This window comes from Mesoplodon mirus (genome assembly GCF_964341445.2).
Source record: "Mesoplodon mirus genome assembly, chromosome: 5".
In the NCBI taxonomy this organism is placed as follows: domain Eukaryota; kingdom Metazoa; phylum Chordata; class Mammalia; order Artiodactyla; family Ziphiidae; genus Mesoplodon; species Mesoplodon mirus.
In genome coordinates this window covers 58199479-58217903 of record NC_138980.1, presented here as the reverse complement: position 1 = coordinate 58217903, position 18425 = coordinate 58199479, and the positions used below count along the sequence as shown (strand labels likewise).

General features: G+C 42.6%; 1 protein-coding gene across 3 annotated transcripts in view; it reads left to right on the top strand.

The window, feature by feature from the left end:
* The window catches only part of ARHGEF37 (Rho guanine nucleotide exchange factor 37), a 65107-nt gene that overhangs the window by 10866 nt on the left and 35816 nt on the right, over positions 1 to 18425 (top strand). For all 3 annotated transcript variants that reach the window (XM_082620587.1, XM_082620586.1, XM_082620585.1), the window contains exons 2-3: positions 7262 to 7458; positions 9050 to 9173. In XM_082620587.1, the coding sequence (XP_082476713.1) occupies positions 7262 to 7458; positions 9050 to 9173 (321 nt within the window). The remainder of the gene's footprint in view (positions 1 to 7261; positions 7459 to 9049; positions 9174 to 18425) is intronic.

Here is an 18425-nt window from a genome sequence, read left to right as displayed (position 1 = left end):
TACTTTTATCCTGTGTGGATGGAAATAATAAACAAAATATAATAGGAATAAAAAAGAGTTTTATTTGGGCTAAACTGAGGACTATAGCCTGGAAGACAGCCTCTCAGATAACTCTAAAGAGCTGCTCCAGAGAAGCATGGTTTTCAGCACAGTTTTACATTATTATGTCAGACCAATGAACATCAAACAAGTCAGGAATATATTCCTTCAAGGTTTCAAAAAACAGATCAGCATGTACACGGTGAGTCAGTATGACCGTGGCTCCTGGGAAAGGAGTCTTATCATCGAAGCAGTACCAGCATTGGTGTTCTAGGAAACGAGGCGTTTAATCTTTATTTTTAACATGGACATTCTTTACTTGTGATCATTGTGCCCTTTTCTTTAATAATTAAAGCAGATATGACAATGTATGTCAGACCACAAACAGGCTGTTTTAGTTAGCGGAAAATCAAGTTAAATCATGTATAAGCCAGAATGACTTCGCTATAGCTCAATATGTGAAAATTTCTTTAATCACTGGGATTTATTGCTAACCACTTCCATGAAAAATTTAATACCTATGCTACATGTGTATGTGTCCCTAAACAATATCTAGCATTGTTTCACATATTTTAAACTTTTAAAAACTTTTACATTTTATTATTTTTTTTCTTTTCACATTTTAAACTTTTAAAAATAGTGTCATACTCTGTGTATCCTTCTGGGACTTGTTTATATATATTTTTTCCTGTTTACAGTGTTTGTGAGGATATCCATATTGATACATGAATCTATAGTTTATTTACTTTCAGTGTTGTTCAGAATTCCATTATATGGCTATACCACAAGTTATTTATCTACTTTCATTGGGGCTTTTAGTTTTTTTCTAAGTTTTTGTTTTTTCAGCAGTGTTGCAATGAGCATTCATGTCTACATTTCTTGTGTGTATGTGGAAAGTTTCTTGAAGGCGAGGTATACCTAGGAGTAGAACTCCTTGGCCTGACAGTGTGTGAATTTTCAACTTTACTAAATATTGCCAAGTTGCTCTTTAGGATGGTTGCAACAATTCACATTATCATACCAGTATATGAGATTTCCCATTCATCTGCAGTCCTACCAACATTTTATTTTATTTTCATATTTTGCTGATCTCTCGGGCATGGAATGGTATCTCATTGTGGTTTTGTTTTGTTTTGCTGCACCACACAGCTTGTGGAATCTTACTTTCCTGACCAGGGATTGAACCTGGGCCCTCCGCAGTGAAAGCATAGAGTCCTAACCACTGGATTACCAGGGAATTCCCTTACTGTGGTTTTAATTATTCACATTTGCCTAGTTAAGAGTGAATTGAACATCTTTTCATTTGCATATTAGCCATTTAAATTTCTTCTTTTGTGAATTAACTTTTTGTGCTGGTATTAGCCAAGATTTTGTTGGAGATAACAGGAAACATTCTACTTTAACCAGAAAGGGATTTAAAAGAGGGTCTTGGGACTTCCCTGGTGGTCCAGTGGTTAAGAATCTGCCTGCCAATGCAGGAGACACAGGTTCAAGCCCTGGTCCGGGAAGATCCCACACTGCAGAGCAACTCAGCCTGTGCGCCACAACTACTGAGCCCGTGCTGTAGAGCCCACAAACCGTAACTGCTGAGCCCACGTGCTGCAACACTGAAGCCCGCACACCTAGAGCCCATGTTCCACAACAAGAGAAGCCACTGCAGTGAAAAGCCCGTGCACCTCAACAAAGAGTAGCCCCCACTTGCCGCAACTAGAGAAAGCCCGCACGCAGCAACGAAGACCCAGTGCTGTCAAAAATAAATAAATAAAAAATTTAAAAATAAATAAATAAAAGAGGGTCTTAAGAGCTTACCAAATTGGTGGAAGGCCTGGAGAAGCAGTCCACAGAATGGGCCTTAGGAATGAGTCCCAGGGACTTCCTTGGTGGTCCAGTGGTTAAGACTCTGCTCTCCTAATACAGGGGGCACGGGTTCAATCCCTGGTTGGTTAACTAACATGCTGCATGGTGCGGCCCCCCGCCAAAAAAAAGTAATAATACAATAATACAGCTCCAAAGCTGCTCCAAAGAAGCCACTACCCTCTGTAACAATCCAGAAACTGAAGAATTGGGAAGCTGCTGCCCCTGCTGCTGGCTTCAAGATTTTATGACTTTAGCTACAATCTGTTGCCAGAACTATTGATTTCAGAACAATGCAGCACCTGCCCCATTAAATAGTTACTTCAAGCATCACTTCTCTTCCTACTTATCTAATTTCTAAATTCTGGCTCATCATCTGATTGGTGGAATCTTAGAATCTTAGCTGCAAGCAAGTCTGGAAAGCTGGGTTTTAGCTCTCCAGTTTCAGCATTACAGCAAGATCTCATAGGAGGAGGTTAAAATTGACACTAAATGAACTCAAACACTGTATTTGCAACCATATCCTTTATCTATTTTTCTTACAGATTGCCTTGGTTTAATGATTCATAGAAGTTCTTTATATAGTCTAGGTATTAAACTTTTGTCAGTTGTATTCACTACAAATATCTTCTGATCTAAGGCCCCTCTTTTCCTTTTTATTTTAGAATTGTTTATGAACAGAGCATTCCAATATTACTGTAGTCAGATTTATCAATTTTTTCTTTTGGGGTTTGTACATTTTATGTCTTGTTGAAAAAAATCCTTCTTATCTAGAGAGTTTAAAAATATTTTCCCATTTTCTTCTAAGAATTTAGAGTTTCACATTTAACATTTAGGTCTTTAATCCATCTAGAGTTTATTTGGTGTGTGCTGTGGGATTGCATTTGTTTATTTATTTTTTATAGAGGAGGCCAGTTATCTCATGGACCGTCCTTTTCCCAGTGACTTATAATGACACGTATGTCATATATCAAGTTTCCATATTTACTGTGGTCTGCTTCTGGGCTCTCTAATCTATTCTACTGATCTGTTTGCCCCTGTGTCAATATGACACTTTTAAATTATTATGACTTTCAAATGTATCTAGATATTTGGTAGGACAGGTCCCCTCACCTTGTTCTTCAGAATTGCCTTAGTCATTCTGAGCCTTTTTGTCCATATATATTTTAGAATCATTGTATTATGTTCTACTAAAAAAAAACCCAAACCCCCAAACCCTATCAGGAGTTTTATTGAAATTGTATTGAATCAGTTTGGGTCAATTTTCATCTTTATGATATTAACTTTTCCTATCCATGAACATAGTATATCTCTACTTGTAACTAGTTCTTTTTTGTGGTTTTGTTTTTATTTTTTCAGGCTGTGCTGTGTGGCTTGTGGGATCTTAGTTCCTGACCAGGGATCAGACCTAGGCCCCCTGCAGTGGAAGCTCAGAGTCCTAGCCACTGGACTTCCAGGGAATTCCCAACTAGTTCTTAAATATATTTAGATAAAGGTTTATAATTTTCTTCATAAAGATCTTGTACATCTTTTTTTTTTTTGGATGCGTAGCTTGTGAGACCTCAGTTCCCCAACTAGAGATTGAATGTGGGCCACGGCAGTGAAAGCCTCGAATCCTAATGACTAGGCCACCAGGGAACTCCCCATCTTTTGTTAAATTAAGATATTTTGGAAGGAATAAATATTATGTGTTATTATTAAATCTTTTTATTATGCTGCTATTTTTCCTTAAATTGCACTCTTAAAAATTGTTGGTATACACAGGAATATGATTTATTTTTGAATATTGATCTCCAGCAAAATTGAGGAATTCTCACTTTTTCTTACATTTAGTTTTTAGTTCACTTCAAAGCTGTAATATGAAGAGATGGATAGTTCTACATTTGTGATAAGAAAGAGGTGATTCTGCAACGTTTGTTATGAAAAGCAGCCTGTCCTCTTCTGTTTCCTGCTCCAGCCACTACCAGGCAATTCCTTCTGTTGTTTTTAGCTGATTGTTTTATAACACACATATACTACTCTTTCTTGAGCTTTCAATTTAGACATTGTTCTTTGATTTCCACTATGGATGATGAGGCTTTAGCTCATTTTTTCTCCCTCTCCATCACCCTGTCCTCTTGGTACATAATATGAATTAGATCACTTGTATTATTACTTGTGTAGATTCTATTTATAACTGAATTGGGTAGTGACACATAATTTTATCTTTTCTGTACAATATTTTGTTATAAAAATTGTTATAACAATTGTTTTTATTTGTTGGTTTGTTTCTTAGTTTCGTATGTCTTATCTGTGTAATTTTTTAAAAGAATATTTATTTATTTAGGCTGTGCCGGGTCTTAGTTATGGCATGCAGGATCTTTAGTTGCAGCATGCAGGCTTCTTAGTTGTGGCATGCTGACTTCTTAGTTGCAGCATGCTGACTTCTTAGTTGCAGCATGCGGACTCTCAGTTACAGCATGTATGCGGGATCTAGTTCCCGACCAGGGATCGAACCCGGGCCCCCTGCCTTGGGAGTGCGGAGTCTTACCTACTGGACCACCAGGGAAGTCCCCGTCTGTGTAATTATGCCTACATAAGGACCATATTCTCTACTGATTAATAAATTTGTTCTCAAGACATTCTAATACTCTAGCCCAGATTGTTTGCTGTCTGTCTGTCACCAACAGTCAAACTTAGAATTTCCTTTCACCTATCCTAGAGATTTCCTCAGCCCCTCTCATATATTAGATCACCAGTTCCCTGTATCTTGTGTTGTGATTTATTTCTTTATTTTAGTGGAACATAATTTCCTGACAAGGAAACTATAAGGTAAATTCTCCAGGACTTCAAGGTTCTGAAATTTCCTCTCAGTGTGTTTAGATGTGATTTTTTAAAAAAACTTATCCTGCTTGGGACTTGTACTTCCTAGACCTAAGAATTAATATCTTTTATAAATTCTGGACAATTATGAGTCTCATCTCTTCATATATTGCCTCTTCTCACTCTGTTTATTCTTGTCTTCTGGAACACAGATTTGGTACATGATCTTCTTATTTCAATATCCAGATCCCTTAACTCTCTTTCATATTTTCCATGATTTTCTCTTTCTTTTTAGCAGTCTGGATCATTTCTTTGGATCTATCTGCCCCTTTACTATTTCTCTTTCCTAAGTGTTTAAACTGTCCATTTAGTTTTTAATGTCAAAGACTAAGTTTTTAATTTCTGTAAGTTCTGCTTGGTGCTTTTTTTTTTTTTTTTTTTTTTTGGCGGTATGCCGGCCTCTCACTGTTGTGGCCTCTCCTGTTGCGGAGCACAGGCTCCAGACACGCAGGCTCAGCAGCCATGGCTCATGGGCCTAGCTGCTCTGCGGCATGTGGGATCTTCCTGGACCGGGGCACGAACCCGTGTCCCCTGCATCGGCAGGCGGACTCTCAACCACTGCGCCACCATGGAAGCCGTGCTTGGTGCTTTAAAAAATCATACCGGTCTTTATTTTTTGTACATCTTTTCTTTTCCTGCTTATTTTATAGTTTCTATTTGATAGTTTGATTATATGATGTTCTTGGGGTCTAATCCTGTTCTTTGTTGTCTCTGATGATGCTCACTTACACTGGAGTTCTTCTAATTTTGGATTTTAAGCTCATCTTCAGGACAGGGTTATCTCTTGGAGTACCATATGGCCTAGGTTAAGGATGTGTCCTCCTGGAGACATTTTATTTTTTCTGTGGGTACTCATAGTAGCACTATTCCAGGACTTGTTTTTTTGTTTATTTATCAGCATTGAGCTCCTTGGACCACATGTGTAGTATACATTTGAACCTACAACCCAGTGAAAGCAGGCCTGTTGTTATGAATTTTCAGAAAGGACTTTTTCCTTTACTCAGGACCCAAGCCAAGATGCAGAAACATCTTTATCATCTTCTGTGTGGGTAGGGAGACTTTTTTTTCTAATCCACCATTTCACTGGCATGCTTGAGGGATCCCAGTTCTGGAGAGGAGCTTACTTCCTGATTCTGCCTGGGCACTGATGCCCAAGTCTCTGGATCACAGAGCTGGGCAGTGCCCTCTTCCCTGCCCATCCTGTCCACTTTGGCTACAGCTGCATCAGCTTAGCTGCTTCTGATCTGGTTTTCAGTTCCCTGTTTGTGGATCCCTGCTGATTTCCTTTACTTTCTTTTTTAATTCATTTATTTTTGGCTGCGTTGGGTCTTTGTTGCTGCACGCAGGCTTTCTCTAGTTGCGGCGAGTGGGGGCTACTCTTCGTTGCAGTGCACAGGCTTCTCATTGTGGTGGCTTCTCTTGTTGTGGAGCACAGGCTCTAGGTGCGCGGGCTTCAGTAGTTGTGGCTCGTGTGCTCTAGAGCACAGGCTCAGTAGTTGTGGCGCACAGGCTTAGTTGCTCCGCGGCATGTGGGATCTTCCCAGACCAGGGCTCGAACCCACGTCCCCTGCATTGGCAGGCGGATTCTTAACCACTGCACCACCAGGAAAGTCCCTCCTTTACTTTCTTGCAAACCTTGCCATGCAGTGAAAAGGAAGTTTGTTATAGCTGATCTAGCATTTCTAGGTGTTCTGTAGTAGGGAGATTTTTTTTGTCCACAGTATTGCCATTTGTACTTTTTAAACTTAGAGATAAAGGAGAAAAGTACATCTGGCTGGGGGGATCAGGAAAGGCCTTAGAGATGAATGTCAGAGCATAGGGACATGGGAAGGGTCACAGCAGGTGCAAAAGCATGGAGGCAGGAAATGACCATGCAGGTATGGAGAAAAGCACATAACTTTCTTTCACTGGTGTGTGTCAGGGAAGAGGAAAACGAAGTCAGAGGTAGACCACAGAGCAGCAGATAGCTATTACAGTCTCACAGCAGAGAATACCAGGATCATAAGCTTTGTTTCAGGAAGTTTAAACTGGAAGCATATCCAGGATGAATGGATGTGGGTGGCAGCAGGTGGGAGAGGGGTGTGGATTTGAAAAACCGATCCTGGAGGCGGTGGAAATAGTCCAGGCGATAGGTAGTATGGCCTGAATGGGGTAGTAGTGGGTAGAGAAGAGGGAACTGCTGGGAGAAGGAGGGTGAGAGAGACTCAGCTGAACCAGATAAAGAAATCTAGGTCAAGAGCTGGGGGGAAAATAGAAGAAAAGCCAGGCAAGCACATTGTCTGAATCCTGGGAAATGAATTTAAAATGTCAACAATTATCTGAGCTGCACTCTACCTTTTAAGATTGTTCAGATACTGCCCACAAATGCTTATATGCAGTTCACCTTGACTCTGTAGGCAGCTAAAGATGTTTTTAGGCCATCTGATGAATAGTTGTCTTTGGATTAGAGACAGCATGTCCCAATAGAGCTCCCAGAAGTGAGTCCGGATGTGTTTGTCTTTCCCAGAACCTGCTGACATGACTGATCATGGGGATGATGAGCTGTCCTCTAGGACAGGGAGTCCAGACGGGGAAGGTCGGGTCCCTGAGGAGAGATCCTTGCTGCATCAGAGTCTGGCCGTCAGGGAACTCATCGACACCGAGGTCTCCTACTTGCACGTGCTCCAGCTCTGTGCCTCGGACATTAGGAGCCACCTGCAGCAGGTACCTGGGTGGGGCCACACTCAGCCTGTCTTTATAGGGGCAAATGTGAGTCCCAGCTCCTGAAACCTCACATCTGTTCCTGGCACAGGCCTGATGGAGGGGGAAGTGTGGTGGATGTGAAGTCACCTAGACGTAAACCCTGGTACTTCCACTTACTGGCCCTGCAACCTTCAGCAAGGCTTTTAACACCTTGGAGCCTTAGTATATTCATCTGCTAAATGGGCAGAGAATAATTACCTCAGAGAATTAAGTGAACTAATGGATAAAATAGCCCTTTATTAAGTTTAGAACAGATTCTTTTTTTTTTTTTTTTTTTTTTTTTTGCGGTACGCGGGCCTCTCACTGCTGTGGTCTCTCCTGTTGCGGAGCACAGGCTCCAGATGCGCAGGCTCAGCAGCCATGGCTCACGGGCCCAGCTGCCCCACGGCATGTGGGATCTTCCCGGACCGGGGCACGAACCCGTATCCCCTGCAATGGCAGGCAGACTCTCAACCACTGCACCACCAGAGAAGCCCAGAACAGATTCTTTTAAGTGACCTATTTCTAATTGTCTCATTTGGAGGGTGGTAACATGGAAAAGTTATCATTGTGATGGGTTTCTATTTTAGTGTTAATTTTTTACATCTTTTCCCCCCCCTGATTTCAGAAATAACACAGGCTGTCTCTCTAAAATGTCAAGCATCCCGTAGCATGTAAGGTCCATAAGAGTAAAGGCTGTTTAGTTCAATGTATCCCAGTTCTTGACACATAAACAGTGGACTTCAACTAGTGTTTATTGAATGAATGAAATAATCAAATAGATAATGTAGAAGGTGAAAGCCCTCTCATATTTCACCCTCTAGAAATTGGGATTTTTCTCTGTAGGCATTGAACAAACAAATATAGATTGTTACTTATTTTATTTTTTGTTTTTGTTTTTGGCTGCACCAGATGGCTTGTGGGATCTTAGTTCCCTGACCAGGGATCGAACCTGGGTCCACAGCACTGTTGGGGTTAAGACAGCCCAAGTCTTAACTGCTGGACTGCCAGGGAATTCCCTGTTACTTATTTTAGCAAAAATAAGAGCATACTCTATTTTTCTACAGTTAGCTTTTCCCACTTGATTGTGCATCCAGGACATCTATCTCTATATATATCCTATATATGTTCATGCACATATACAGATGTCCTGCATCCTTTTAAACAGTGGGATAGCTTAGTTCATAGGGGCTGGAGTTCAGAATATATCTCAAGGTAATGGTGGTAGGTGCCAAGCATGTCAGAGCTGGAAAGAAGTCCAACTTCCCACACTTATATGACAGATGGGGAAAATGAGAGAAGAAAAATTATAGTTGGCAGCAGACCTAGGATAATACAGTTCAGCTTTCCTTTCATGCTGAGCACTTCGTCTCTCTCTCTCTTCTTGTAGAGTAATGAAAATACCTAATTATAAAATTTCAAAGTCCTTGCAAACATTCCACTGGGACAGTCTTCCCAAGAGTGATGGAACCCCAATGATGTGACCATTCTGGACTACTGTCCAAAGCCTACAAAAAAAAGTCACTCTACTGAACTCCTAAGCGACCCCCCATGGTGCCTTTGTTCCTTCCAGCTGCCGCAGGGAGATCTGGATGTCCTGTTCTCAAATATCGATGATATCATCAAGGTGAACAGCAAATTGCTTCATGATCTGCAGGAGACAGCCGCCAGGGAAGAGGAACAAGTGCAGCTGATCGGTAAGCAAAACACCAGGCAGTTAGCAGCCTGAGATTCCTGAGGAATTGGTCTTGGCATGTGATCATTGCTGTATTTTCTCCAGCATTCCAGGGAAATGCAGGTCAGTGAGAGGCTGTTTTGGGGATCCCTGAAATATAGCATGTCAGAGCTGGCAGGACTCTCAAATAATATCCAGTCCAACCCTGTCACTACAGATGAAGAGACTGAGGCCTAGAGACAGGGAGGACATCCTAATGGACACAAAATTGGTTAGTGGAGTGGCTGAGACTTTCTTCTGGGATTCTTTCACATTCATTCATTCAACAGTTACTTACTGAGCCCCTGCAGTGTGCCAGTCACTGTGCTGTGTGCTGGGGTCACAGCATCAACCAGAGGGTCCAATCTTCTGTTCTCATGGGTTAACAAGTTAGCGAGAGAGACAGATGACACACAGATAAACAGGAGAATTTTAAGTAGTAATTTGTAATTTAAAGAATGACAATTTTAGTAACGTTTGAGAAAAGAGAAGGTCTCCTGAGGAGAAGACACTTGAACTGAGAGCTGTTAGGGAGGAGCCAGCTATGAGAAGATCTGGCGGGAGAGTAGAGAGAAGAGCTCTGCAAAGGCCCTGAGGCAGGGATGAGCCTGGGATTTTTGAAGGACAGGCAGAAAGAAGCCTGGTGTAGCTCTAGGGGAATGAGTGAGGGGAGAGTATTAGGAGATAAGATAGCAGAGGCAGAGAAGGACCAGATCCTGCAGGGCATTCTAGGTCTTGGTAAGTAGTGTGGATTTTATTCTACATGTGATGAGAAGTCACTGGACAGTTTTCTTTTCTTTTTTTTTTTTTTTTTTTTTTTTTTTTGCGGTACGCGGGCCTCTCACTGTTGTGGCCTCTCCCTTTGCGGAGCACAGGCTCCGGACGCACAGGCTCAGCGGCCATGGCTCACGGGCCCAGCTGCTCCGCGGCATGTGGGATCTTCCCGGACCGGGGCACGAACCCGTGTCCCCTGCATCGGCAGGCGGACTCTCAACCACTGTGCCACCAGGGAAGCCCCGTTGGACAGTTTTGAGCAGGGAAGTGATATCAGATTTGTTTTTCAAAGATCCCCTTGGTAGCTGTGGACAATGGATTGTTAGAGGGTAGCAAGAGTGGAAGTAGCGAGACCAGCTGGTGGCTTTACCTCCACCTAGGTGAGAGATGAAGGTAGACTCCTGATTGTGAAATGGTTAGGATGACCAGACGTAAAGAAGGAGGGACAAGTGGGTATAAACCTCATCCCTGTCTTCTGCAGTCTCTTCTCATCTGCTTGACAAAATTTCTGTGGTCAAGGGTTTTCAAATGGAGTCAGGGGACAAGGGTGAATGGTGTTAGGCAGAAAACAGGATGAGGTGGGGGCATCCACCCAAGTGACGCTGGCCTTTACACCCCCAATCTTCTACCTTTTCTTAGACATGAATGATGATGGTGGGGATTAAAAATAACAAATATACACGTTTTGAAAAAGCCAACTTTCTGAGTGTTCACTAAATGACCAGCACTCTTCTGATGTACACGTATTAACTCATTTAATCCTCACAAGAGCCCTGAATGGTAGTTGCTGTCATCTCATTTCCCAGTTGAAGAAACTGAGACACAGAGAGAGGAAGTAACCTGCTTAAGGTCATCCAGCTAGTGTCAGAGCCAGGAGGATGTGCATTGTGGCAGGTGGCCTCTGGAGCCAGTGCTCTCAACTACTGCACTGAACAGCTTCCATGCAGTAGAGAGTGGGATTGAAGCCTGTGTATAGTGTGTTTACTATTCTCCTGAAATTATGATTCTTCATTAAAACAGCAATGTGAGGAATATTTAAATGCAAAATTAAGGAACAAGATTTTTTTTAAGTATCTAGGTAGATATTCTTACCTTTTATCATTTTATCCTTATTTCTGTTAATAATTACCACTTATTTGAGTGGAAATTGTTATAACCTCAGGTTGAAGACAATCCAAGGCTCTGGGGACTCTGAGTTTAGCATCTTCTGTTGCTATGGGTTCTAGGGTCCACTAATTCCTTGTTAAGGGTCCTCACTTATCCATCTCTGCCTTCCTGCTTGACCTGCAAAGAGTCAAGGTGCTGCTTTGTTTTCTGAGCGTACTTGGTAACATCTCCATTCCCTGCCTTCACTACTTCCCTGGTGGAGTTGCCACATAAAATACAGGATGCCCAATTATATTTGAATTTTACATAAACAATGAATAATGTTTTAGTATAAGTATATCCCACGGGACATTTGGGACATACTTATACTAAAATATTCTTCATTATTTATCTGAAATTCAAATTTAACCGAGCATCTTGTATCCCCCCCTCCCTAATTCGGCAAACCTATTCCCTGGCCTTTACTGAGTCTACAGAAAATAGCCTCCTCATCCTCTGCCCCTTGTGGTTAGCCAAAAAGAGGTGCAAAGAATCCACATAGCTTTTCTTCTCCTAGGTTCAACTTTGTGCCTAATCAAGGCTGAGCTGGCTCCTACCAGTTCTCTCTATTCCCCTCTCAGCCCCCAGGCCCTGCTATGCAAGGAAGGCCCTTTTCCCAATTCCATAGCCATGGCATTTTAAATTTATTTATTTATTTATTTGGCTGCGTTGGGTCTTCATTGCTGCGTGCGGGCTTTCTCTAGTTGCAGTGAGCGGGGGCTACTCTTCGTTGCGGTCCGTGGGCTTCTCATTGCTGTGGCTTCTCTTGTTGTAGAGCATGGGCTCTAGGCATGCGGGCTTCAGTAGTTGTGGCACATGGGCTCAGTAGTTGTGGCTCACGGGCTCTAGAGCGCAGGCTCAGTAGTTGTGGGGCACAGGCTTTGTTGCTCCGTGGCATGTGGGATCTTCCCGAACTGGGGCTCGAACCTGTGTCCCCTGCATTGGCAGGCGGATTCTTAACCACTGTGCCACCATGGAAGTCCCAGCCCCAGCATTTTAAAAGATTTTTGGACCTTGGGCATGAACCTCCCAAGTGAGTCAGATTCCATGTTCTTACAAATGATTACAAACACGACGCAGATGTTCACAGGAGTTCCCACACAGGGTCCTGTCACGGGAAGGCATCATGCTGTAGTCCAGTGTTGTCTAAAAGAAATGTAGTGTGAGCCAAATTTAAAGTTTTTGAGTAGCTACATTAAAAAAACTAAAGCAGGTAAAATTAATTTTAATGATATATCTCGTTTAACCCAATGTATCCAAAATAATATTTCAACATGTAATCAATATAAAGCTTATTCATGATACATTTTACTTTTTTTTTGGTACGGTCTTTGCAGTCTGGTGCCTTTTACACTGACAGCACATCTCAGTTGGGATTCTCCATATTTCAGGTGCCCAGTAGCCATCTGTGGCCGTGGCTTGCAGGTTGAGTGGTTTAGAGCAGGGGCTTTGGAGTCTGACTTACAAGGTTCTGCCACCCACAGCTCCTTCATGTCTCTGAACTTCAGTTTCATGCCTTCTGCATGAAAATAGTACCCGTTTCTGTGCCAACCATAACTGTGGGTACCTAACATGTAGTAGCCCTTTTTATTCTCATGACACTGTTACTTGTTGATTATTATGAGGAAAACCTGAGACTCAGAGAGGTTAATTAACTTTCCTAAGGTCACACAGCTTGACCAGGCTGAGTCATGATCTGAACAGCTCTTTCAGACTACAGCCCCAGCTCTTGGCCTTCCTGCCTCCCTTTCTCCTTTCTCCCAGCTAGAGGTAGAGTACCGTTTTGATACTGGGAGTAACTCTTTGCTGCTGTGACTTCTTTCCAATCTGTGACTAAGAAGGACAAGAGGAGAGGAAATAAGTCTTTGGTGCCCCAAGCATTCCTGCCTGTTGGACAGCTCTGCTCTCTGCTCTAGGGGAGTTTGCCTTCCTCCACCCTTCAGTTACTGAAGTGCCTCTGCCTCTGGCCATGTACTGGTATGGTAAGTTTTCTTTGGCATTAGTTGCATTCCTGCAGAATCACCCTAGTAATGAAGAATGTGGGAACTGCCCTAGGTTTCAGGGCTACACCCAAGCTATCTCTTAGTGGGATCATCTCTGCAGCTGGCTGATCTCCCTATCATACACATTCTCCCTAGCTGCAATTTCGGATCATCTTTCCTGGTCATGTTCTCCCTTGTTCTGGGGGCTTCTCCTGAGGGAGTTCTCTCTGAGGATTGGCTTGACCAGCACTGGAGAGAGGGTTTGGTTCCTGGGGTGGGAGTCTTGCTGTGGGAGTCTTTGCTGAGAGCTGGACGGCACTGGTCTAGGTACCATCTGATGTGTCTCAAGGCGGGGCCTGTTGTATTTCACGGGTACTATTAGCTATTCCTATTTCCATTTTGACTTCTGGTTTAGTCTCAGCATAGTATAGCTCTAATAGACTTTATTTTTTAGAGCACTTTTAGATTTACAGAAAAATTAAGTAGAGGGAATTCCCAGTGATTAGGACTCTGCGCTTCCATTGCAGGGGCACAGGTTTGATCCCTGGTTGGGGAGCTAGGATCCCATAAGGCGCATAGCACGGTCAAAAAACAAAACAAAACAAAAGCAAAAAAAAAAAAAGAAAATATAAGCAGGGACTTCCTTGGTGATGCAGTGGATAAGAATCTGCCTGCCAGTTCAGGGGACATGGGTTCGATCCCTAGTCTGGGAAGATCCCACATGCCACAGAGCAACTAAGCCCATGTGTCACAACTACTGAGCCTGTGTGCCACAACTGCTGAAACCTGTGTGCCTAGAGCCCGTGCTCAGCAACAAGAGAAGCCACTGCAATGAGAAGCCTGTGCACCACAATGAAGAGTAGCCCCCACTCGCCACAACTAGAGAAAGCCCACATGCAGCAATGAAGACCCAATGCAGCCCAAAATAAATAAAATTAAATCTGTAAAAAAAAGAAAATTAAGTAGAAAGTACAGAAAGCTCCCATGTACCTCCCCACACACAGTTCCCCCTATTATTAACACCTTGCATTAGTGTGGTACATTTATTATAACTGACAAATGAATATTGATGTATTATTATTGACTAAAGTCCATAGCGTACATTGGGGTTCACTCTGTTTGTTGTTCAGTTCTGTGGGTTTAGAGTAATGTATAACGTACGACGCCACCATTACAGTTTCAGACATAGTTTCCCATCTCTAAAAATATTCTGTGCTCTGCCTCTTCATCCCTCCCCCAACCCCAACCCCTGGAAACCACTGCTCTTTTTTTTTTTTTTTTTTTTTTTTTTTGCGGTATGCGGGCCTCTCACTGTTGTGGCCTCCCCCGTTGCGGAGCACAGGCTCCGGATGCGCAGGCCCAGCGGCCATGGCTCACGGGCCCAGGCACTCCGCGGCATATGGGATCCTCCCAGACCGGGGCACGAACCCGTATCCCCTGCATCGGCAGGCGGACTCTCAACCACTGCGCCACCAGGGAGGCCCACCACTGCTCTTTTTACTGTCTCCATAGCTTTGCCTTTTCCAGAATGTCATATTGCTGGAATCATACAGTATGTAGCCTTTTCTGAGTTGCTTCTTTCATCTAGTAATATACATTTAAGGTTTCTCCGTGTCTTTTCCTGGCTTGATATCTCATTTCATTTTTATCACTGAATCATACTCCGTTGTATGGATATAGTGCAGTTTATTTATCCATTCACCTACTGAAGGACAAGTTGGTTGCTTCCAGGCTTTGGCAGTTATGAATATAGCAGTTATAACATTAGCGTGCAGGGTTTTTTTTAAAATAAATTTATTTATTCATTTATTTATTTTTGGCTGCTTTGGGTCTTCGTTGCGCACGGGCTTTCTCTAGTTGCGGTGAGTGAGAGCTACTCTTCGTTGCGGTGTGCGGGCTTCTTATTGCGGTGGCTTCTCTCGTTGTGGAGCACAGGCCCCCGGAACGTGGGCTTCAGTAGTTGTAGCACACGGGTTCAGTAGTTGTGACTCTTGGGCTCTAGAGCGCCGGCTTAGTAGTTGTGGTGCACGGGCTTCGTAGCTCCGTGGCAAGTGGGGTCTTCCCAGCCCAGGGCTTGAACCCGTGTCCCCTGCACTGGCAGGCGGATTCTTAACCATTGCTCCACCAGGGAAGTCTGTGTGCAGTGTTTTAAAAAGTCTTTTATTTAAAGTTTTTTTTGTTGTAGTAAAATATATATAACATATAAAATTTACCATTTTAACTATTTTTTTTTTTTTTTTTTTGCGGTACACGGGCCTCTCACTGCTGTGGCCTCTCCCGTTGCGGAGCACAGGCTCCAGATGCGCCAGCTCAGCGGCCATGGCTCACGGGCCCAGCCGCTCCGCAGCATATGGGATCCTCCCGGACCAGGGCACGAACCCGTAACCCCTGCATCGGCAGGCAGACTCTCAACCACTGCGCCACCAGGGAGGCCCCATTTTAACTATTTTTAAGTGTATAGTTTAGTGACAATAAGTACAGTCACATTGTTGTTCCACCATCACCACTGTTCATGTCTAGAACTTTTTCCTCATCCTAAACTGATGACCAGCCCCTGGTGACCACTATTCTACCCTCTGTCTCTCTGAATTTGACTACTCTAGGTACCTCATATAAATGGAATCATATAGTATATGTGTTTTTGTAACTGGTTTATTTCATTTAGCATAATGTCTTCAAGGTTCTTTTTACATTTTTTATCTTGAAATAATTTTAGACTTATAGAAAAGTTACAAAAATAATACAGAGAGCTCCTATATACCCTTCTTCCAGCTTCCCCTAATTTTTACATCTTACATATCCATAGTGCAATTATTAAAATGAGGAAATTAACATCAGTGCAATACTATTAACTCTACAGACCTTATTCAAATTTTGCCAGCTTTTTTTTTTTTCTATGCTGGGTCTTTGTTGTCGTGTGTGGGCTCTTTGTTGTGGCAGACTTCTCTCTAGTTGTGGCACACAGGCTCTGTAGTTGTGGCACACGGGCTTAATTGCCCCGCAACATGTGGGATCGTCGTTCCCTGACCAAGGATTGAACCCGCATCCCCTGCACTGGAAGGTAGATTCTTAACTACTGGACCATCAGGGAAGTCCCACCCATTCATTTCTTTTTTTTTTTTTAATAAATTTTATTTATTTATTTATTTATTTTTGGCTGCATTGGGTCTTCGTTGCTGCATGCAGGCTTTCTCTAGTTGCAGCGAGCGGGGGCGACTCTTCGTTGCGGTGTGTGGGCTTCTCATTGTGGTGGCTTTCTCTTGTTGCGGAGCACGGGCTCTAGGCGCTCGGGCTTCAATAGTTGTGGCATGTGGGCTCTAGAGCACAGGCTCAGTAGTTGTGGTGCACAGGCTTAGTTGCTTTGTGGCATGTGGGATCTTCCCAGACCAGGGATCTAACCCGTGTCCCCTGCATTGGCAGGCGGATTCTTAACCACTGCGCCACCAGGGAAGTCCCTCACCCATTCATTTTTTTATTCAACTATTTATATAAGTATAAACTCATGAATATTTACTTTATTCCATGAGTCAGAATCCAGTACTATTAATATTCATTTTCTTGCTCAAATTTTACCAGCTTTGGCCATAGGGAACTCTTTCAAGTTGGCACCTGTGTTCTTTCAGTATGTCTCCAACAATTTGTGAGCACTTTCTTACTTTCTGACCCCACAAGATTTTCTAGGCTCATCTTGTATTTTCCCTGCCTCATCCTTGGAATCAGCTTTTTTCCTAGGAGCGCTGGTTCCTACCTTTGGAGAATGGTATTTAGACACCAGGTTCTAAGATCTAGGTGTGCTCATTGCTCCTGGGGTGTCATTGTTTCTAGGCCCTCTTAGCTGACAGAGTTAGGAAATATATGTATATATACCAACACGTGCATGTACACATATCTACATTTCTTTCTGTATCTATCCATCTGTATTTATATATTTAAAATATTTAAAACCGTGAGTTCCTACTGATAACCTCCAATTCCAGTCCAGCACCTCAGGGTTCTTTCTAGTCTTTCGCCTTTTCTCATTTGTAGCATCTTTCTGTGACAGATAGAAATGGCTGCCATTATCTTCAGTGTATTTACTTATTTGTTCAAAGTTAGTAGACACATAAAATATTTTTTATTATGTTATAATCAGCATTACTAACCTGTGCCTTTGTGAAAAATAGTTACTTACGTTAATTTCTTCCTACACCCTTCAGTGTGGTTATGTTATTCATTTGTAATAGAATTAGGTTCATTCCGTATTGTTTGTATTCTATTTCGGGTTCCCCCTCCACATCCTGATTGGTCTTAACTATATATTTATTTTGGGAGTATGTGAAACATTACCATGGTTCCAAGATCTGAGCTATTTAGAAAGGTATATTCAGCGAAGCATTGCTTCCCTCTCATCCCTACTACCCTGACCCATTCCCTGTTCTTTCCACCCTGTTCCATCTCCCCTTACAAATAATCAATCTCATAAGTTTCTGATTTTAAAATATAGAACACATCACAAATTTGCATGTCATTCACGTGCAGGGGCCATGCTAATCTGTCCTGTGTTATTCTACCTTTAATGTATGTGCTGCTGAAATTGAGCATGGGAATGATCCTTTTCAAACAGAAACCAGATCATGTCACCCCTGCTCAAAACCCTCCATTTGCTTTCTGCCACCATAAGAATAAAATCCAAACACCTTACTACACCTTACTTACTTTAAGGCCCTACATGATCTGGCTTCAGTTTCCTGTTTATTTTCTCTACTTTGTGCCCTTGCTCATTGTGTTCCAGCCACACCTGCCTTCTTGTGTCACCCACCTGTCAAGTGTTCACTTGCCTTCAGGTCTTTGCATTTGTCCTTCCCTAAGCCTGGTGCTGCTCTTCCCCCAGACATTCCTAGATGTGGGTTCTTTTTTTTTAATTTTTGCATTTTATTTAATTTATTTTTTATACAGCAGGTTCTTATTAGTTATCTATTTTATACATATTAGTGTGTATACATCAATCCCAATCTCCCAATTCATCCCCCCCCCGCCACTTTCCCCCCTTGGTGTCCATACATTTGTTCTCTACATCTGTGTCTATTTCTGCAGGGCTGGGTTCTTTTGGTCTCTGATAAACATCCATGTCTTTATGGAGGTCTTTCCTAGGTAGATCTCCTACCACTCTCTAACTCTTTATCTGGCTTTGTTTAGATTTATGGTACTCACCACTCCCTGGCATATGTAATATATTTATTTATGGTCTGTCTTCCCCACTAGAATATCAGCCCCATGAGTCAGGGTCATTGTTTTGTTCACAGAACTTAGAAGAATGCCTGGCACATAGTCAATAAATAAGCAGTTGGTAAATT